Source organism: Vombatus ursinus, unplaced genomic scaffold, assembly GCF_900497805.2.
Source record: "Vombatus ursinus unplaced genomic scaffold, bare-nosed wombat genome assembly UNPS02014816.1, whole genome shotgun sequence".
Classification (NCBI taxonomy): Eukaryota; Metazoa; Chordata; class Mammalia; order Diprotodontia; family Vombatidae; genus Vombatus; species Vombatus ursinus.
In genome coordinates, this window is record NW_020954594.1 from 18,000,701 (window position 1) to 18,024,320 (window position 23,620).

The following is a 23,620-nucleotide window of genomic DNA, read 5'->3' on the forward strand; positions in this document are numbered from 1 at the left end:
TCCTGCTTTCCATTACTACAAAATCCCAATTATATTTTCTGAGTCTTATTTTGATGCTGACTGTCTAAATGCTGATTGTAAGAAAAATAAATAGCCTTTACAGTCTTCCAAGCACTGTGCTAAGTGCTGGAGATATAATACAAAAACAAAGAGTAGTATATACCTTCAAGGAGCTTACTATCTAAAATGACAGAAAACAAACATAACGAAACGGTTACCAAAAAGGGGCACAATTAATGGATGCTTTGTAGTACAATAGGAGAAAAGCTTGGCACAGCCTTTCCAGGAACAGTGACAATTGAGGCTAGGGGAGTGGCTTGAAAGAGTAGTGTGTGTCAGCAATGTGTTTAGCAAGGTTGCTTAAAAAAACAAAAAAGATGGTCAAGAAATAAAGAGTGAACTGAATGAGACATGGTTTTGGTCATCTTGAAAACAGTGGGCCGGGAGGAGTTGGTGAATCAGAATTGGTGAATCAGGACAGTAAGAATCAGTTCTGGAGATAAAAGGGTTAAAATCTCCAGGGCATGGTCTCTGGTATAGCAGGAAAAATGTAAATTAACGGAAAGAATTTTTTTAATCAATTATTTGTTAGGCCTACTAACTTCTAAATCAAGATTTATTAGGCCAAATAAAATTTACATTAGTACTTCTCACCTTTATCATTGCCCTTATCTGCCCTCTAAGAGACAGTTTCCCTCTCACCTGAATAAATTCTTCATTCTCTCTGTGCTCAGGGTTTTAAGCTTATTTTAGTTTAGTTTTTGTTTGGTTGGGGGTTGATCTGAAGTGGAGGATAGGCTGCATGGAGGCCTTTATTTTTATTAGCAAATATACCCCTTTTGCAAAAGGTACATCGTGATCAATGTTTATAGGCTGAAGAGAAACAAATCTAGTATATTAGGAGTTCTCTCTAACACTGGGATCTCTCTCTAGTACAATTCCCGAGTGAGGAATTTGGCAGGAGGCGAGACTATCTTGCCCATCATACAAAAGAGTTTTAGTTACTGACATATCAAAGGGACCTCGTTATAAGATTTTTTTCTTGTAAGAATCTCAAGAACCACTCTAATATCAGGCTACAGTGCACTTGTACCACTCTCCCAAATCTCTGTCCTTTATAATGGAATAATGAAGAATTTGGACATATGTTTCATCTATAAAATACCAGATATGTGGAAGTAATCTTATCTCACTGCTGACAGTTTTATTCATTTGAATTATATACGCTATCATTCTTATTCTCCTTTTTCGGGGAAATAGTCTCTCAAACATATTTCAAGCTAGGAATGAGACCTTTCTGAAATAAACATATGCATATTGTTCAGTATCTTTAGACAGCTATTCCCTCGGGTCAATTTCCATTCAGAAATAGTTGTAAACATTTATATTGAATAATTTCAACACGAACCCGATGGGGATGACAAAACAGGCTGTCCCTAGAATATATGTTGCCTATTGTTTCTCCTAAGCAGTTTTAATATTCCCTGAATATTTGAATTCATCTTTACTTTGAAACTACATCTGACCCTGATTTATGGGCACTGTTCTTTGATGCCTTCTGTTTAGCTTACTGAAAAGGAAAGATTTACTGCCTGCTGCAGTAAGTAAACGAGTTGGGTAATGCATGAACATATGTGATCTCTTATTTACATCGCAAATAAAAATTAAAAACAAGTTTCAAATTAAGTACATTATTGACCTTCAATTTTGATTTATTATGACTAATCTTCAACAAGTTCCCAGATCCATTAGGCAGTTAAATATATACTATTATTAATATGCATGCTCACGTACTCTTCTATATACTGCTTTTAACTATTAATGTTTTCTTCTTCAAAGATGTCTACTCTCCCTTCAGGCATTGTTCTTCATCTTCCAGTTTTCTCCCTGTCTGCCCCACTACCCAGCAAATACATAGGAAGCTGGGATGATCACAGCATAATTTCCAGTCAAATCAAACCTTGTGCCCTTCACCTATCCCTTTCTGTCCAGTCTTATGCATCCAGCCATCTCATCTCTCTAATTGGGGGAAAGAGTATGTTTTAATATAGATAAGAATAGTCCCAGTAGTATTCTCACATCTTTTTCATTATTAACCTGCTCTGCTCTGCCCTCCCCACCCTGCTCTCAGCTTCACGAGAAAATTATGGCTTCTGCCTTCGTTATGGCCATACTCTCAAGACCTAGTATTGCTTCTCCTGTTTTTCTTCTTTGTTCCTTTACCCAACTTTTGCAATTTCAACCTTGGGTACAAAAAATGGACTGATAGGTAGGTAGCACTATAGACGTGTCCCAATAGATACTTTCTTGAAAAACCAAGTCTGGTTATTATATATGAAAACAAAGAAAAATCATATATTCCCAACACGGAGCATGTAATTGTCACCTAATTTATTTGTGGATAATGATAACATGACAATGAGCCTTCTCAGACCAAGAAAAAATAATGTTTACCTCTTTCTCATTTAGAATCACCACCTGCCTGACTCTGAAGAATCAAATTCTTGCCTTTGTAGTTGTGCTCCAGATTCTCTGGGAACAGAGAAAAGATAACAAAACACATTTATATAGTGGTTCAAAGTTTGCAAAGTGTTTTCCTTACAACAAGATCACAAGATCACCAGTTTGATGCTGCAAGGGATCTTAGAAGTAACAGAATCCAAACCTCTTAGTTTACCGATGAGAAAACTGAGAAAAGCTGAGGAATTATCTCTAAGGTCCCTTCCAGTTCTAAATCATGATGAATCCTATATTTGACATCTGAGATAAGATCTTGGCTTCCAGTCCAGTTCTCTTTTCATTACACCATCCTACCTACCTAGTAACTGCAGGTCAATATTTTGAAGAAGAAAAAAAAACATGAAAGTCCTCTGTGAATTAATCACATTAAGTATGTGTTCCCACTGGGTCTCAACATTCCTTCCCCCTCCCACACAGTTCAACTTTCTAAAAAGGGGCACTAGATACCTAAGACTCTCTGTGGAAGATGTGCATATATGCACAACACAGTCCATTAGTAAACATTTATTGAGCTTCTATATGTCATGTGCTAGGCACTGTACCAAGCATAAGGGATACAAAGAATGGCAGAAAACAATCTCTACCTTCAGGGAGTTTATAATCTAATGGGGCAATTCAACTCATAAAAAGAAGCTGAAAAGATGGCATGGGAGTGGGCTGAATGAAGGTACCTGGAATGTGAGTAGAGGTGATAGGGAATTTCAGGCTGGGAAATGAAGAGATAGTTGACACAGGTGTCCTTCCATGTACAGATATCTTCTTATGCTCCCAAAGAAACCCAATTAGTATAACTAAGGGTGTATGTCAAAAATGATATAATATTAGACCTTGAAGGAATTATAAAGGTCATGCTCTCTGGCAAAGTTGCTTAAAATGTATTAATCTGTATACATATTACATCCTTCTATTAGAATACAAGTTTCTTGAGTGAATTAATTAATTATTTATTTTTGTCTGTGTTACTTCCAGCATTTAGCATCCTGCCTCAAACATAAGGAATAGGGATGAGGACTGTACCTGTGATTTTAATGGTGAAACGAAGTCCTCAATGAGGAATCTATCTGCCTTTCACTTATAGTAGGCATTTAATAAATGTTGGCTGAATCTACTCAAACTGTACTAAACTGCCCAAATCATTCTGAGAACTTGATTAAAAAGAAAAAAAAACCAACTTGAAAATGTACTTCAATGTAATTAGTTTCATTTATGATTATATGTATTTTACTGTATACATTTTAAAATATTATTCTGAGAAAAGGTCCATAGCTTTCACCAGACAACCAAAGCAGTACATGACACACACAAAAAAGTTAAGAACCCGTGATCTAATTAAGTATCCTTATTCTTGAGGTGAAGAAATTGAGACTCAGAAGTTGAGATTTTCCGTAATTAACACAGCTCTTCAGTGTTATAGCTGGAACTAAAATCCAGATTTCTCAATTTGTAATCTAATGTTCTATTATTCATGCCATGTATACTCCTATTTTCTTTCCCAGATTTCCAACACCAATTTTGACCACTATTCCATATTTGTAAAATAATTTTTCTGTGTCTCTATCTCTCCTTCTGTCTCTTCCCTCTGTCTCTCTCTTTGTCTCTATTTCTTTCTCTGTCTCTCTTGAAATTAGGTCTTTTTTTTCTTGTATGAGCATGGATACACACACACACACACATACACACATATGCACATACATACCTACACATGATATATGTATATACACATATACATATATGTGTACATATACAAACACACATGCATATACATATAGCATTGTTTATTAGCCCCCATTAGTGCATTTGCCTTTGTTTAACAGTCCAACAGAGAAACAGAGCAACAGAGAAAGTTGAGCAATAAATAGGATAAAGATCAGGGAGACCATCTGACTGACATAGTTAGCAGATATCTTGGGCTTAGCATCTCCTATTGAGTGATTGTTGTTGTTAATGTTTGTCTTTCATTCTCAAAAAGGACCATGACATTTGGAGGGTGATGTCATGACTTGCAAGTAAATTGGATTTAAGTGAGAAAGGGCTATGCAAAATCACCAGCCTCACTTTCTCCTTGGGATCCATCTGGGTCCAGTGGCAAGATATAGATCAAGACAACTGGAGATGACCCTAGATGTAGTGGGAGACTTTGGCCTTTTTAAGTTAAGGTCTTTAACAGGTCTCAGTTTGACTGAGGCAATGTCCAATCAATGATTAAGGCTAGGTAAGAAATGAGGCAGAGAATGACCTCTTTTACCTAGTCAAAAAAAAATTAATCTGGGAGGAGAAGACCTTAACAAGTGAAATCCTTCACTAAAAGATGCCACTACTGAAGATGTCATGGGTGGAACAGGAGACAAGCATTTTCTTCTTCCCTACTGCCTATTTTAGAGGCAGAATAGAAAAGGCAAAGAATAATTCCTTCTCAAGAGCTAGGTTCTTCTACCACACAGCTGACCCTCTTTTTAAATGACAGAGGTGACACTCTCTGTCAGTTGACAGAGCTCCTAGTCTTTAATGAAGCCTTACAGAATATGTCTTGTTTTTAAAAGGGCACCAGAGGCTAGCCACCCTATAATTTCATCCAATTTGATTGAAGAGCTTCTTCACACATCCTAGAGGATTAATCAAGTAAAAATACTGCTTTACATTTCCTTTAAGGCTTTAACACCTTATTATCTCTATTATCTACCTCTTATATACTATAATTTCAGCAAGTGGTTTAGGAGGAACTCATTTCATCAGGGATTATGCTGATCAACATTCTCACTTAAGAAAAAAAGTTTGACCAGAAACTGTATAGCCCAAATTACTGTATGAGTAGCTAGTTTAGAGTTACTGGATTATGCTCGTTATATATTATTCCCTCTGAATTTGTTAGAGTTAGAGAATTCTTTCCTGTTGAAAATTTTAGACTTCAATTACGCAATCTAGATATTTTCCAGGCATTCTTTTGTTAAATAAAAAAATACATTTAAATAAAATAATACAATGTCAAATTGTCAAAGTAACAAAGAAACCCAAGTAGTTTAAGGAAAACATGACATTGTTTTTCATAAAATGCAAATTAACTGGTTTATCTTTCTTTTCCCACATAGTAATTCCTTCTTGAATGTGTTAATATTTAGATATTAAAGCACAGTTCATTATTAATGTAAGTTGTCAATAGGAATTTATTCATTGGTTCTCCTTCCCCTGGCATAAGACAAAATATTCATTTAAAGATCATTTTAGCTGGGGGTAGTTTCACATACCCATAATCCCTGCTTCTGGGGAGACAGGTGGATTATCTGCCAGGAAGCAGCCTCACCAGGTAAGGCCGGTCAATTCCTTGAGTTTGGGAAACAAGGAAGAAAAAAGATGCAAAGTCAAGGAAAGGAAATTCTGACCTGTGTCGGGAGTTTGGAATATTAGATAATGTAATAAAGATAATCACCCACTCTCAGAGTTGGAAAGTACCTGAACATCACTTGGTCTAAACCATACTTGAACCAGCATCCTCTCTATAACATAGCTTACAAGTAACCTTCCAGTGTTTGTTTTCTCATGGCTTGTGGTGAGAAGGAACATGCTTCCTGCAGAAACTATCTTTTCACTTTGGGATAGTTCTAATTGTTAGGAAGCTCTTACTTAAATCAAGGAAAAAAATTAATTTTTTGTTGATATCTTTTGTTATTAAATCATTCCTATTTCCCAATATATTCCCACCTCCCCTACCAAAGAGGTATTTCTTATGACAAAAAATAGGGGAAAAGGTGGGGAAAATCCATCAAAACTCTCATTTTATGAATAGGTGATTTCAGGGCTGTGGAAAAGAAACCAACAGCTGGATTGGGGCAGGAGTTCATCAGGAAGGTGGTAATTAAACCTAATTTAGAAGGAAATTAAGAATTCTAAGATGAAAAGGTGAGCAGATTCCATTCCAGAAATGGGGGTGAGATTCCTCTCCAAGGCTTGCAAATTATACTCTGGGGGCCAGGAGAACAAATCTCAACCCTATTCCTTGTAAACAATTTTATGATACCCCAGAACTACTGGCTGTCACCATTCAAATATTCCCTTCCTTAGTCTAAATACACCCAGTTCCTTCAGGTGCTCCTCATAGGGCATGATCTTGAAGCCCTTTTTTGTTAGGTTTGTTCTCTTCTGGGTGCTCTCTAGGGGAAAAAAAATGTTACTAGGGTGAAAAAGTGAGTGTTTTTTTAATGAAATTTAACTCCACTGGTAATGGTTAAATAAACTGAAACATTATTAAAATTTTTAAAATGCATAGTTTAATTCCTTAACATTGCTTTTCTTTATCCTTGAGCATGTTCTGATTTTTTCCATTGGCAGATCCTTAGACAAGCAAATGAGTCATATGTGGGCACACTCAGACCCACATGCACGCATACTTCAGGGTTAGATTTCTGATTTTCCAGAGTTTAGAAAAAAAATTATTAATTTACTCTGCCATTGTGAAAAGATTTCTGAATCTGGAGTCAGAAGACCAAAGTTCAGATTTTACCTTTGTCACTCACTCTTTCTGTAACCTTGGGCAATTGTCTTTCCTTTTCTAGTCCTGCTTCTTTATCTACAATCTCTACCATCCTCTCTAGCTCTTAATCCTGTGATTTATTTGAAAGTACCTTTAAAAGAGAAATGATGTGTTATATAGGAAAAAGCACTGGAGCCTACAGAACTGCGTTTTAGTGTAGGTTCTGCCTCTCTCAGGAAGAGTGTTCTTGGGAAAGTCACTTTAGCTATTCTGGGCCTCAGTGTTTTTGCCTACAAAATAGAAAGGTTGGTCAAGATAATCTCTACGCTCTGCTTCATCTCCAATATTCTATAATTCTATGACAAGTGGGAAAAATTACACACAGTGGAGACATAGTGCTTTTAACTTTTCCCGTCAATTTGTAATGAATGACAGCTGAAATATAAGCTACAGTAAAACAATGAAAAGAGAAAAGTTACTGATTCAGATTATTCTTGAGATTTAAATATGCATCATATTTGGAGCACATTTATTAACTGTTTTCTCAGAGGGCTTTTGCTTTTTTTCTGAATCACAAATGCATTACTATGGAGGAGTATTTATGGTGCAGTCATGATTTGGCAAACCTGATTTTTTTTTTTAAGTTGGGGAAAGAAAAAAAAAAACTTTGTAGATTTTCTCCTTTTCCAACTGCTGGAGTTTAGTCACATTGAAACAATTTGAATCACTGGAATAAACTCTACCACTGGGTGAATCTCTTCCTCCAGGGCTTTGCCTTTATTTATTTATTAGGTTTCTCAAATTGGACCCTTGGCTTAAATAGCTTTAGGGCAGAAATGCAATAGAATGGCATTAGTTAAAATATACCCAGCATCAGCAACATGAAAACATAATAGTAAAACAGCATGAGCATATACATAGAAACACAGTCATCATTTTACCACCCCACTGGGGCATGCCAGCTTACAAAGACATATCTTATGCCATATCCTGAAGCTCAGGAAACTAGGACTCTTCGAAATCACAGCAGGCAGAGAATTCCAGCTAGGAGGGACTTCTGTATGTAGTCATAGGAAGCCAGGTTTCCATGTGGGACTGCAGGAACTGTTGATAAAAGTTCATCTAAATTGGCAAGACAATTTTTAATGTTTTTTTAAGAGCAAAAAAAACACTACAAAAACAAACAAAAAAAATCCTCACTCATTATGCCAGATGAAGGAACCATGCATACTACATATACATATCCCATGTATGTAACTCTACATTTAATAGAAGCAAATATGGAAAGTGTGTGTGTGTGTGTGTGTGTGAGAGAGAGAGAGAGAGAGGGAGGGAGGGAGGGAGGTATTTGGAGGGAAGGATATAAATCTAAAGTTTTATTTGTTTTGTTTTGATTTTTTAAGACACATAAGACCACAGCTTACTTGGCCCTGTTGGGAAGTTTAGGTGGAAATTAAGGAATGATTTTTGGATTTAACCCATTTGGAGAAGAGAATGAATCGCATAGTTAACAATCCTAATTTATATTTTTAGTCAGAGAATCATATAACTTCATTGCAGATAAAAATTGTAGAATGATTTTATTGTATAATGAGAATGAACAAATAAACAGAAAGGTATTTAAGTACTTACCACGTGCCAGGTGTATTCGTTTGGGAAAGAAAAGTAGGCTAGCTTTTGTCTCAATTATAACATAGCCTTTAATCACAAAATGGGCATTGCCTCAGATAAATTAAAACCTGGGAAAATCTTAGCTTCAAAAGGCCAAGGTCTCCCACTGCATCAGGGGCCATCACCAGTTATCCTGACCTGTGTCTTGCCATGGGACTCTGATGACTCTGGAGGAAACAGTGAGGCTGACATATTTGCATCACTCTGCCTCACTTAAATTCCATTCACTTGCAAGTCAAGAAATCACCCTGCTGATATCATTGGTCCTTTCAAGAATCAAGGATAAAGAACAACAACAAACAACAAGAAATGTGCCAGAAGTGGTGCTAAGGGTTGGGGATACAAATATGAATGTGAAACAGCTTCTGACATCAAGGAGCTATTACTATAATTCCATATAGTCTAAAACAACACATAGGGATAGGTGGTGAGCAGATAGGGGCATTTAGGAATTGTTAAAATTGCAGGAATTTTCATTCTAGCCATAGGACTGTCAATTGTGGTATTATTACTTTGATTATTATTCTCAAAGCAAGTAGAAATGTATGAGGGGTTGCAGGTGGGGTTATATGCCCTCTTGGATGGGAAGATAGATGCCTAGGTAAGCCCTGGTTTCATGGTGCATAACTAGATGGAGTATGGTAAGACAATTTGGAATTGGATTAGAGAATGGAATCCATGTAAGTAGCCTAGAAATTAAGCCATAATTAGCATTTATTAAATGCCTACTGTATGATAGGTTGTATGCTGGGTGCTAGAGATATTAAGACAGATAATTAAATAATCACTACTCTCAAGGAATTTACTTTCTGTAGTGGGATTGTGGCTTATTTCATTCATTACAGCTCTCTTTTAAGGGGAGGGAAAACATATTGCAAATGTCACTTCAGGTATTGAGGAAGTGCTGACCTTGTTCTCACTATGCCGTTCCACCATGATAGGCCACAGACCAATAAACTAACAGAATCCTCCTACACTAAATACATCTAAATTGCACATAAGGAACCCTGCGGGTCACATGTTGCCTCAGAAAATCACATATTGGGGCAGCTAGGTGGCACAGTGGATAGAGCACCGGCCCCAAAGTCAGGAGGACCTGAGTTCAAATCAGCCTCAGACCAAACACTTGACACTTACTAGCTGTGTAACCCTGGGCAAATCACTTAACCCCAATTGCCTTAAAAAAAAAAAGGAAAAAAAGAAAATCACATATTAACATTATCTATGTTTCATTGTATTTTATTTATTTTGTTAAATATTTCTCAATTTCATTTTATCTGGTTCTGCAGACAGGAGTACTGTGGGTTGGTCGTATAACACTTCTGCTCCAGGTAACTCCATAAGACTATACCTAACAGAGAAGATTTCCACTTGTATTAATAGAGGGAATTTTTTTTTTAACTTGGGAGTCCCTCTACCAAAAATCACAGATTTCCCCAATCCCTATGATTCTATCATTGTTACAATAATGAGCTCATTTTAAGCCCCTAAAATCCGTATGATTCTTCTTCTTCAGCTTTAGGGAACTTATTTTAGATGAAAACTTAGTAATTCAGTCCAGATCATTCTGTGCCCCAGTTAGGAAAATTCCTCACGTTAAGCAAAGTTTGGGCTCTCTGATTAACTTCACATTTCTATGTATCTCTAGGTAAGTGGGAAGGGAAGAGACAAGCATTTATTAAGTACCTACTGTGTGCTAGGTGATGTGCTAAACACTACAAATATTATCTTTACAACAACCTTGTGAGGAAAATGCTATCATTATCCCCATTTTGTAGAAAAGCAAACTGAGGTAGACAGGGGTTCAATGTCTTGCCCACACAGCTATTTTTTTCATTCTTTCAATTTTGTTAGATTCTGGAGTCATTAGCTTCCACTTGGCCAATTCTAATTTTTAAGGAATTATTTTCTTCAGTTAACTTTTGTACCTCCTTTACATTTGGCCAATTCTACTTTTTAAGAATTTGTTTTTTTTCCAAGCTATTGACTCTTTTTTTCATGATTCTCTTGCATAACTCTCATTTCTTTTTCCTAATTTTTCTTCTACCTCTCTTATTTTATTTTCAATTTTTTTGGAACTTTCCTTCTTTTTAATAATGCAGATTAAGTATTTTTTTCTCTTTTTTAAATTTATTTTTCAACATTCACTTACACAAGATTTTGAGTTCCAAATTTTCTCCCCATCTCATCCCTCCCCCCACCCCAAAATGGCATGCCTTCTGTATACCCCTTCCCCTAATCTGCCCTTCCTTCTATCTCACCCTCCCTTCTCTTATCTCCTTCTCATGGCACCTGGGCCTCTAGGCCTGCCAGGTCTGACTACTAGCCTGCTACGCCAGGGCTGGAGGCCTCACCATAGGTTCGTTGTGTCACTGGCCTGATGAGCTGGGACCACAGGGCTCGCTCACTAGCCTCTAGCAAGTGGCTAGAAGCTATCCACTGGCTCACCTGGACATCACCTGGGCTACACTTTCCTTTTACTCAAGCAAGGCAGACCTTTCCTGCAGTCCTTCTTTATCTTGGGCTGGAAAATTGTTTCACCCTGTTCCTGCCTTTTCTCTGCCATCTTGGCTCCACCTCTTGGGTTACAGCTAGTAAATGTCAAAGGTTGCATTTAAACCCAAGTCTTCCTGACTTCAGGCCCAGTATTCTATGCACTATGGAGCCACCTAGGAGCCCATAAATCTTGGCCTCTGTTCTTAAAGCAAAGTTCAGTTTACCAGAAACATTTGGGTAGGTGACTTAGCCAATTATAATGTCTGTGTGTAAAAAGGAACTAGGAAGGAATTTGGGAAAAGAGGCGAACCAAGAGGGACTTCCTTCAGCCCAGGCTCTTTGCTCCTGATGCCTGTAGAATGAGTGACCCTCTTAAATATCTCCCTGCTGAGCTATAGCCCAGTCCTCCATTTGTTCCTTAGGGATCCGTTAGAATGCTTTCTTTTGATTGACACTGCTGTAACTTCCTGATTCCAGCTAACTTGCCACATTTATAAGTAATTCAGAAGGCCTGATGAAATCCCTTGACCAATTGGAAGAGAAATCCTTTCTGAGGTTATTTCACATTATCAAATTGCTTTCAAAGCTTTTGAGTGAGATCTATTGATTGAGCACATTACCATTTACTTTAAAAAGGGGGGAGTTGAATAAATCTGTCACCCCCATCTTTACAAATAGGATAAGATGTAAGTGTTTGCTGGGGTTGGAGGGGGTTAGGGGCACAGTTTCACTGAAGCAAGTATGCATTCCAGGGATGAGAGACAACCAGTGCAGAAGCAAGGAACTGACAGATGTGTGAGCAGTAGCAGGAAAGCTAGTTCACTATAGATTATGTAAACCATCGATTGCATGATAGTAAGTTCTGTGTAGTAAAGATGGAAATGTTGTTGGAGTCAGGTTGTGAAGGACCTTAAGTGCCCAGCAAAGAAGTATAAATTCATCCTTCAAATAATAGTAAGCTTCTAGAGCTTACTGAGGGGAATAACATAGACAGAACAGTGCTTTGGGAAAATGATTTTTGTACCTGTGTCAATGGTAGATCAGAGAGTGGAGGAACTTGAACTAGGGGGAATAGCAAGGAGGCCCTAAGTTATTGGAGGACAGAAATTATTCTATGATGACTTCATATACTTCACACAGTCCTATCAGGTGCTAAATAAATGCCTGTTGAGTGAATGAAGAAACTAGGTGCTACAGTGATTAAATCATTGGACTTGAAATCAGGAACATCTGAATTTAAATGTGGACTCAGACACTTAGTAGCTATATGACCCTGGGCAATTCACCTACTCTCTGTCTGCCTTAGCTTTCTCATTTGTAAAATGAGGATAATAATAGTTCCTACCTCACATGGGATGTTGTAAGGATCAAAGCAATGATATTTATAAAGTGCTTTGCAAAATATAAAGCACTATATAAATGATAGTGATGATGATGATGATGATGATGATGATGAATGAATGAATGAATCTGGGATGGACATCTTCCATGACAGTGTCAAATACTTTTGACAAGTTTTATGTGATTTACTTGATATTAATCACTTAATTCATATCAGCAAGTCATCAGTTATCTCTTGCATATTTCTAAGAATCTTACATAACTTTAACATGTACGTAGAAGAAAACTTGTTGGTGGCAAGATTTTTAAATGGCATTTTAGTTCTGCCTAATCAAATGCATTTTTATAGTCACCTAATAACAAGCACAGTAGGATCTTGTATACTCTGCATTTCTCAGTCAATTGTGTGACTATAAAGATATGCTAAGTTGGATAATTACAAAGGCCTGCCTGCTCTCTCTTCATTCTTTCCTTAAGGATGCCATTGATTCATGTGTAGATTGTCCTCATAAAAATGTTGTAGACAAGGAGAAGTAGGCATATGCATTGGCAGTAGCTGATAATTTTTATCAGCTTTTTTTCAGTAGTAATAATGTCCATATTTTTCCCATGTATCTTGAAAATTAATTCCTCAGCATTCTCAAAATTTTGTTGCTTCTGAAATAGATATTACTTTGACATATCAAAATATGGTCTAATCCAGCTATTCTTTTTGTCTTCATATTCTTTAGTGCCACTTCTATTTCTGAATAGAAAACTTCAGGCACTGTGATATTAAAGTCTAAATGTAGTTAGTGGTTTATGGGTTGTATGTCAGTGAAGCTGTAGGTTCTTTTTGTCTCTTGCCCAGCTCTCCCTGCTAAAATGACTTCCTATCCTTCAATCCCTCCCTCAAGATATTGGTTTACTTTGGGGGAAAGCATGATTCTTTTTTCCCATTGGGTCTTATTCAGTTCTTTCCCCTTTCCTTCTTTTGACCCTGTTAAACAGTTAGCCTATTAGATCATTTCTGTTCCTTGATGATACCTCTTTCTTTTTCTTTTTAAATAAAAAATGTACATGGGAAAATATTTTTAATGTGTAGACTTTTCTTGATAAGTATATTTTTTTAAATTTTTGTTTCTTATGAATGAGGTATATGTAAATCAAATATTGTACTCACTATTTTTTCCTAAGAATGCCTCAAATGTATATCTTTTGTTGAAGGTCCTCCCATCAATTATTATTCATAAGTTTGCAGAATATGTTATTTGGACTTTTAGCTTGCATTCTTTTGCCTTTGGGGTGTGCTATTTCATTCTTTTCTTGAATTTCTTGTAGTTACTGTACATATATATGTATATATATATGTATTATATATATAATATATATAATGTATATATACAGAGATATACACACATACACACACACACACCCCTGAGCAAATTGAATTTACATTCCTTCATATAATACCTGAAGATTTTTCTCTTGCCTTTTCAAAAACTTAGCAAAATGTAACTATTGTCATATTTCAAGCTTCCCTTCTTCCCCCCATCTGTTGATTTAATAATTCATTACTCAGCTGTTTTCTGAATTCAAAAGTTTTTTTGCAATTTTCTTGTAGTGTCCCTGTAATGTGGCATAATCTTTAAAATCCTGTTCTTCTCAGAGACCTATGGCCCTTAAATTATCTTTCTGTATAATCTATCCAATATCATTCACTTGGATTGTATAGAATGTATCTGTTGTTGCAAAATATTTTTCTTTACCTTCTTTTCTGCCAAGTTGTTTTTTTTTCTACTTCTATGTTGTGTTCTAAATCTCTAATTTTTTTGAGGGGACTCCAGTTCTTTGCATAGATTCTCAATCATGTGTTGTAAGATATTTGCTTCATTGTTTATTCTTTTTAATTATGATTTCTGGGCTCATTTCCATCCTAATATCTTTAAACATTGTATTCTTTTTTGAACCATTTCAGAATTTCTGACAGATGTTCTCCAATATCAGAATTCTCTTTTTCATTGGGGATTTTTAGTTTACTTTCATTTGTAGCATAATGTTTGTTCAAAGAAATATAACCCTTTTTTGAATTTTTACTTATTTTTCATTTGTACTTATGAGTCTATTTGTTCGCTTATCTGCTTGGACACAACATCCTTTCTCTTTCAGTCCCAGCAGGTTGTCTTCCCTTCCCATCTCTGGTTCATCCCTCTATTACAAAGACTGATGAGTGTGAGATCCTCAGGCTCTTGGTCTTGGGGGTTGAGGGCGATGTGCCGATACCAGACTGATGTGAACACTAATGGAAGATGACTCAGCTCAACAAATTTTCCTGTCTTGTTTCCTTCATGTTTGGAAGCCCTATCAGTGGTCCTAGCCTGCCTTCATTCCTCCATTCTTCTCCTCCCATCATACCCCAACTGCCATTTTTTTTTTCTGGGAAGAATCAATGTCTTGTGAAGAGTTACGGGAGGTTCATACTGAATCATTGCTGTTACTGAGGGAACACTAAGGTTCAGAAGACTGAGTGAGAATGCTAAAGATTTTTTTGCCCATTTTTCCATAAAGCTTTTAACTTTTGTATTGGGTCTGTGTTCATCATTTGTGGTTTCAACTTCAACCACTTAAGATTTGGTGCATACTTTCTAGAGTACTTGTCACATGTTTATTAACATTAATTGACTGATTGGCTTTTGATGTTAGGTGGTGCAACAACTAGAAAACAATTGTTCAGTCATTCAGTCGTGTCCAACTCTTCATGACCCTGTGACCCATAGCATGCTAATATTGTCCATGCAACTTTCTTGGCAAAAACACTGAAGTGGTTTGCCATTTTCTTCTTCAGTGGATTAAGGCAAACAGAGGTTAAATGACTTGTCCTGGATCACACAGCTAGTAAGTGTCTGAGGACAGATTTGAACTCTTCCTGACTCTAGGTCTTCCTGACTCCAGGCCCAGCATTCTATCCATGGACCCCATGCTGCCTTCATAAAACAGTTACCTTCCCATATTTTCAATCATATGAACCCGGTTACAGCTGTATTCATTGTATGCCATATCTTCTTATTTCTAGTATGTCTTCTAATTTTATCTTGATTTTGATATTTTCTGTCACAAATTCATAGATTCTACACCAGTGCTTATTAGAAAATGACTCCTGTGTTAGTCAACAGTGATTTCCTGTATGATAGGATATAATGAATTTTATTTTGGGAAATTATATTTGCTGTTCACTTTATTCATTGCAACCCAACTATCTTCTGAAAGAAAGTATTCATTATGTATAGCTCTGATTCTTCTTCATGGTCTAATAGCCTTCAAGGTCCAAGAGTTATCTCTATTCCACAAGGAGGTATCAGAATAAGGCTTTATTATTCTTGTCATTATATCTTAAGATTATGATAGACTTCAGATAATACTTACGCTAAATTATAACACTGTGGGATCCTAGTAGTAAAGTACAGAATCTATAATCTATAACTTGTCAATCTGATGTTATCTCATTATAGTATGAAGGCAACAGTTGGAGTGAGGCTCCAGCTCCAATTCTTGGGGAGCAGGTTCAATCCCCCAAGAGTTTTGTCCTAAAGATGGTAGTCTAAGCTTTCTCATACTCTTTAACTCATTTTACCCCTATTTCCCAGTCACCCCAAAATGTCTTAAAGCTCAGATTTGTTTCTTATCTAGAGTCTCCCCCAAAGGGATTAACAAAGTTCCTTCTAGAAATGTATTCAATGTCCAAACTCTCCAAATAAGTGATTTTTTTAATTTCCTACAGCAGTAAAGAAATGTTTAAAACAAACATGATTCATAAACTCATTAACTCAAATATTTATATCATTACAAATAATTAAAGCATTCTAGTTTCACATCAGATCTGCTGTCTGAGCAAGTAACTAGAAGTCTGTCTCTTCTGGGCAGCACAAGGATGCATGACTCACTCTTCTATCAGGGATCCTCTTTTCCTCCAAGAAGTCGCATCTTCAGAAAGCACTTCTTTTGGGATACTGGAACTGACTAAGGAACTCCCCTATTCCCAATGTAGATGCTAGGCTTGAAATGAAGATCACTCATTAATGCTGTTTTGTCACTTTTGCTCAGATAAAGAAAAACAAATCAGAAGACATTGATAGGGACTTTTATTCTAGTCTCCAGCTCATCTAGAGAGAAGGTGTGAGTGAGTCACTCTTAAAATTCTATTGAATGGAAAGGTCTTCCTATTTCAATAGCAATCCCTGTTGATATATCCCTCAGTTTAGGGAGGGAGAGACATGAGGACCAACCAGAAACCTTTAGCAAGGGCAAGATCCTGATACTACTAACACATGCTTTATGAGATGTCCAAAGTTATAATAATAATACAGAATAATTATTACTCTTATTATTGATAATTATCATAGTAATGCCACAAGTCCTATGAAATGGTTATAGTAACATTCTTTACTATAAAAATAAAACTGAAACATTTCTTTTAGACCATGTCATTTGGGAATACTGTTTTGGTATTTCTTCATAAATTTCTGTAATTTTAGAAAAAAATCAATAACATTTTAAAATGGAACTTTTTTCATGGTGGTTGTATAATACTGCTATTTTAGTGCAAAATTTGCTCATTCTAATTCTTCTTTCAATTGTATTGATTCTAAAGGGTAGAATTCAACTTGTTTTCAATAATCGGTTTGGGGGCAATTTCTGCTGTTAACTATGCACTGAATACATTAGCATTATCAACTGAAGTTGAATCCATAGTGTCTTCAATAAAAATCAATTTTGTGTGTGTGTAATTAACATTGTATCACTCTAGAGACCAGAGGTTCTATCCTGAAGTTTTTCTCACATCCTTCCTTGGATATTCTTTAAGATTTTCTAGAACTTCCTTCAAGTGTTTTCATTCTTTTAGTAAAAAAATCCCATTTTGCATTCTCTTTGAAGTCTGTGAGAAATTAAAGAACAAAATAAACAAATAGAATCATAGAATCCATGGATTTATCATATATATGTAAATATATATGTGTGTGTATGTATATGTATATATATTTTTGTGTGTATGTATGTATATGTGTGTATATGTGTATATATGTGTATGTGTTTCAAAGAACTGAGCCTTAACTCTCAAAGATTGAAATACAAACAAATAAATGTATGAATGCTACCTCCTCCTCTCTCATGGGCTCATAAAGTATATGTATCTTTGTCCATCATTATGAGGGAAGCAGTCATTATCTGTATTCTTAGGTTTACAATGAAGTTAAAAACATCAGTATTATGATTGTTAAAAGACTGAGGCAACAATATAGCCTTTCCAGAATTATTAGAAGATAAGAAACAAGGAATAATTTTCATCAGGTGATGTAATATATATATATATATATATGTTCTTTTTTTTTCTTTATTTCAATTTAAGAGATTCATTCTCCTGCTGGGTGCAATGGGAATGAATTTCAGTGTGACCCTGATGGGAACTGTGTCCCTGAACTTTGGCGCTGTGATGGAGAAAAAGACTGTGAAGATGGCAGTGATGAAAAGGGCTGCAATGGCACTGTACGTTTGTGTGATGAGAAAACCAAGTTTTCCTGCAAAAGCACAGGTAAGCAAAACATTGGATTGGTGTCATAGCCCACCTATTCTTATTGAAGTCACATTTTTACTTGAATTCCCATTTGGTACCATTCTTATATTCTTGAGAATGTTAACATGAGAAAACTGGAAAAATGCAGAAAGAAATGACTATATTTCAGCTAGTAAATTTCTATTATCATAGCACCATAGATTTATAGGTGAAAAGAACTTTTGAGATGAGGACAAAACCTTTTTAACAGATGAGGAAAATGGAGGAACAGAGAAGTTACATAACTTACCTTGGATTCATGTATATTTGAGTCGTTTTCAACCTAGATCTTCCTGACTCCAAGTCCAGTTGCCTATTCATTAGACCATACTGTTTCTTATCAATTTATTCATACTATTTATTAATAATATTGATACAGTATTTGGGACTAAAAGACCCTACTGATTGCCTAGCCCAGTCCCCTTCATTTTGCACATGATAAAACTCAGCTCTTAATTCTGTTTTTACAAGAGACTTCTTGTAAATTACATTCAATAACCAATGAGAACAAGTCTTTCTGGAAATGAAAGAAAAAAAAAAGTTTGAAACATTGTTTTTCCTCTCTTGAATGCTTTTTTTTTTCAGTTCAACTGCTGAGATGGTGCTACTGTGCAGTTCCATAATTTATTTGCCAGTAGAAAAAAGGAAAAAAAAAAAGCTGCTTTTCTTTCCTTCCTAATATTCAAGAAGAAAGAACTGGAAATTATTGTACTGTTTATAGGCAGTGACAACTTAAAGGTGTTTGTGGTTAGCCAGGCAAATAGCATTCAAAATTCATTAGACACACAAACATTCAAATTGACTTCCCAGATTGGCAATGGACTCTTCTATATTTTACAGTGTATTATTATCTCTTTGTCACTTCTCTGTAACTTGGCTGAGTAGATATAAAGATCTACACACAGCTAGTGCAGTTTCTTGGACAGAGATTACTCAGTAAACCTAAGCAAGAGAGATGGAAAGGGAAAAGCAGCATTAAATATATACCTTTTTATCTTACCTTCTGAATTTCATTCAACTAACTGCCTAGTTTCTGTTGTGTCTACTGAAGTCCTTTTCCTTAAGGCTTTAGGACATACCCATGTCCCTCATAAGATGACAGTAAGTCCTCTCACTAAAATCTTTGATTTTTCTCTGATTGAATATTATTTTTATTGTAGTTTCTCTAATGGAGTTATTCAATATTAATGATTTTCCCATTGTGCTTTCCATCTCAATTGTAGCATCTGGGACTGACCAAGCACATTTATATTTGTCTTCTGTGCATGACAACAGATTATCAATAGAACTTAGTTGAGAAAAAAATAGATTACAATGAACTATTGTGATGAGTTTCTGTGAGATGTGCCTGATTCGCTTAGTTCCACCCCAAATTAGGGATTGGCCTAACAAGTCCATTGAAACTTCTGTAGGGTTTAACTATGTATACTTCAGCCATTTCTGGGGTTTCTTTTTCATGTGAAAATTTTATTAAATAGCTCAATCAGGCACTTTTAGTGCTCTCTATTGCTCCCAATTAAGCATTCTAACTAAAAAGTAAAAATGAAAAGCGATCACAGCTGTGAGTAAGCAAACACTGTGGAAACCACATGGCCGATGGGCATTTGAAGATACAAAATGACATTTTGCTTCTTTTCTTAAACATGCCTCCTGGCTACAGCATTTAAAATAAAAAAGTTGAAAGCAAACATGACTGAGGCTAAGTATTCCTGAAGCCCATTTCTGGCAGAGTTTCATTTGTGAGAAGGTTATTTTTTCCAAAAGCAAAAAAAAAAGTTATAATTCACAGTTATCTCTTTAATCACTATGAAGTTCTCTTAGTCATGGTGTTAGTTGTCAGAACATTGAAACACTGTGTGACATTTTCAGTTTAAATCTTATCATTCTGTATCCCAGATTTCCCTCATGTTTCACTTTCAAAATTCATTTCCATGTAGACAAACACACCTTTCAGATATAACTGGTATGAGAATTGGTAGAAAAAAATGTATCTTTAAAGAAACAAGTTATTTTAAATCACATATGTGTGTCTGAAAGAGGCATTGTTGTGACAAAGTACATTGACATGTTGTCATGAAACTAGATAGACATGGTTCAAATTCTGTTTGTGCCACGTACTGACTGTGACCCTGGCAAATCACTTCTCAGTACTCTAGGCAACTCTCCAGGTTATAAGTTGCAGAATTACCTGCAATGGTAAAGGAAGTTTCTCACTGACTACTCTGCACACCAGCGAAATCACATGTCCATTGAAATAGATTTCTGGGGAGGCAGTTAGGTGGTGTAGTGAGTGGATAGAGCATTGGCCCTGTAGTCAGGAGGACCTGAGTTCAAATTCGACCTCAGGCACTTAATGCTTACTAGTTGTGTGACCCTGGGCAAGTCACTTAACCCCATTACGTAGCCTAAAAAAAAATAGACTTGTGGGAAGGGAAGAAAAAAAGGGGAAAAAAGAAATTTACACGATACTTTTGTTGTATATTTGAAAGGAATGTCAAGTTGTGCACAGTAGATATGCAATTTCATATATAATCATCTTTTTTTTTTACTATACTATGTTATGGAAATGCTTGTTTTATTCTATATGTTTAAAAAATTAAGAAATAGATTTGTGTCTATGTAAATATATGTGTGTATATATGTAAATCATATGTTTCTAGTGTAATTAATCATCATTAATTTTAGCTGCTTAAACAAGAAAATTTTCACTTCCTAATTAAATAATGGACATGAATCAACCACTGTGGCCAATTAAGTTAGCATGTGGTTCCAGTAGGGGCATCTATGTGCTGGTCCTTGAGGCTGAAGGACCTGAGTTAAAATCTGATCTCAGACTCTTACTAACTGTTTGACCCTGGACAAGTTACTTCACCATATTTATCTCATTTGTCTCATCTTTAAAATGAGCAAGAGAATAAAAGGAAAACCACTCCAGTATCTTTGCCAAAAAAACCCCAATTTGAGTCTTAAAGAGTCAGACATGACTAATTTAACAGCAAGTGGTTCCAATCCCATACAGATTAGGTCTTTAGCCTCAGATGGTTAAGTTCTAAGCTGGATATTTTGGTGTGGGATGAGATTAGTCATCTCCATTAATAGACTTTATACAGATAAATGTGAATGTGATACATGAATGTTATTATTAAATAAACCAAAATTAAGATTCTCAGAAACATCATGAAAAATCCCAAGTATTTCCAGAGTCCTGTTAAAATTACATATTTTATCTATTGCTAGACATGTCTAGACTTTCCCACATTTGCGTATTTTCAAACCTTTTCTTAATCAATTTATGACAAAGAATGACACCTACCAGGAATCTGGGAAAAATTAGTGAAAATAAACAGATCAGACTTACATACCAACACCAACCTCAGGTTCAATCTTTCTATCCCACTTAAAGAGACAAATATTATCTGCTGTCCATAATCTATCTATCTATCTATCTTCATTGTGGATATATATACACATATGTGTGTATATATATGTATATATATACATATATACATACATACATAATCTTAATATCTAATACCATAATAAAATAAAATGATGAATATAAATGTCCTACTTACATATTTCCTGAAATAAGTGACATATCACTAGATAGCTTTCATAGTCTGATATGTAATTAGAATATTACATTACCTAGAATAAAACCATTATACCCAATGATTTTTAAAGATATGTTTAAGACTATTAAAATGTTGAGGAATTTAGTTATATTGTAAGAAAAAGCTTAACTGCTTTGCGAACACTACTTTTGAGTGCACTTCTTTTATGTTCCAAATCCAAATCATTAAATGTAAATGTGAAAGATAAAGCTAAACTATAGATTAGCTGGATGAGAATATATATATATACACATATACATATATACACATACATACATACATGCATGCATACATACATACATAAACAGTGATAAGCATTAACAGATGCAAGTTAGGGGGGAAAATGTAGTTTGAAGTAGTTTCTGAAAAAGGCAACAATATAGCGGGAGCATATATAGCAAGTAAGAGGATGATGAGAATCAAAGTTAATGGAAAACGTCAAGTGTTTATGATGTGTCTTGACTGTATTTTATGATAGTTTATAATAAACTCTTGTAAAGTAGTCTCTAAGTCCTGTTTGAAGAAGAAATAAATCTCACCTTGTGCAATGATAGCCATCTTTATTGAATTGGATTCTGAGACAGTATTATTGTATGTATAACTTGAAGATACTTGTCTCCTTAGTGACACTAAAAATGTAATAGTGTGCAAAATTTCAAATATTTACAGGAAAAAATTATCATGTAAATCAATAGAATGTAAATTGAACAGAGCAGAATGCATTCCAATTAATTCCACTTATTTTAGGGTAATATGTAGGAGCGGTGAAAAAACTGGCAGCACACTTAGAAAAAGAAATGGAAAGCAAAATAATACAAATAGAAAAATAAATAAAATAAAAGCATTTCTAATTTGTTTCAAATTGTTTAAATTCCATAAATGTGATATTAGGTTAATGAGTCAAAATTCAAGTTCAAAGCATACACATTTTCATGCAACTGTATATACTAATCTATTTTTAGATTAAAAGCAATAAAAAATTTGCTTCAAGTCAAAGCAACTATTTTAAAACCAAAGAAAAAAATATATATGTTGGTAACCTATAATACTTCTTGATTTTTAGTTGATTTTAATTAAATGTATATTTTTTCAAAGATGTTCCAAGCATATACATATATATAAGCACACCCATATATGTTTAAATTGCCCATAACACCTTGTTTAACCGATTGCAATTTATTAAAATAATCAGGAAATATGTAGTAGGTGCATTATCCTCTCCAGTATTTCTAAAGTGTCACGAGTGTTCAAATATGAGCACTTACTATATTTAAAGATTCACTTATTTATGATATAAATGCATTTGTAATGGTACCACAGATTAATGAAATTGAATAATAACACATACCTTGTGCTCTAAGAGCATATATTGAAAAAAAATCATTTTTCTCTTTTCCATGACCCTAAATTTCCTTTCCACTCTCATCCCTGGACAGAACCTTGCAAATTCATTGCATAGATTATAGAGTAAACACATAGGAACAGTGCAAAAACATTAGCATGCCCACTTGGAAAAACAAATAGAAACAAATACAAGTGAGCTGCTTAGGGAAGAATAACACTTTTAAAATATTTTTGTTCTGCTGTTTGCCTGTGTGTTAGAGGGAATTTTAGGGGAAAAAAAATAGAAACAAAAACCAAGCCAAACAAACAAACAAAAAAGTCTGTTTTTGTTGTTGTTTTTTTAAAACATTCAAGGAAGTACATCTGGTCAGGTTCCCACCATACTTTTTCAGTCCTTTCTGGTGTAATTATTTTATACAATGCTTTGGTTTGAGGATTGTTGTAAAGAGAAGGCATTTGGGGAAAAAACTAAACACTTGCTCTGGATAGACACTTCTGGAATAAAGCATTTCTCTGAATAAAAGTGGAAAGAATACTGAGCTTGGAGGAACAGGACTTGAGTTCAGATCCTGTCTCTGTCTA

At 35.2% G+C, this 23,620-nt stretch overlaps 1 protein-coding gene across 1 annotated transcript in view; it reads left to right on the forward strand.

The window, feature by feature from the left end:
* LRP1B (LDL receptor related protein 1B) overlaps positions 1–23,620 on the forward strand; it is a 2,189,733-nt gene that overhangs the window by 1,355,838 nt on the left and 810,275 nt on the right. Inside the window, exon 21 of the mRNA XM_027835590.1 lies at positions 17,877–18,059. Within this exon, the coding sequence (XP_027691391.1) occupies positions 17,877–18,059 (183 nt within the window). The remainder of the gene's footprint in view (positions 1–17,876; positions 18,060–23,620) is intronic.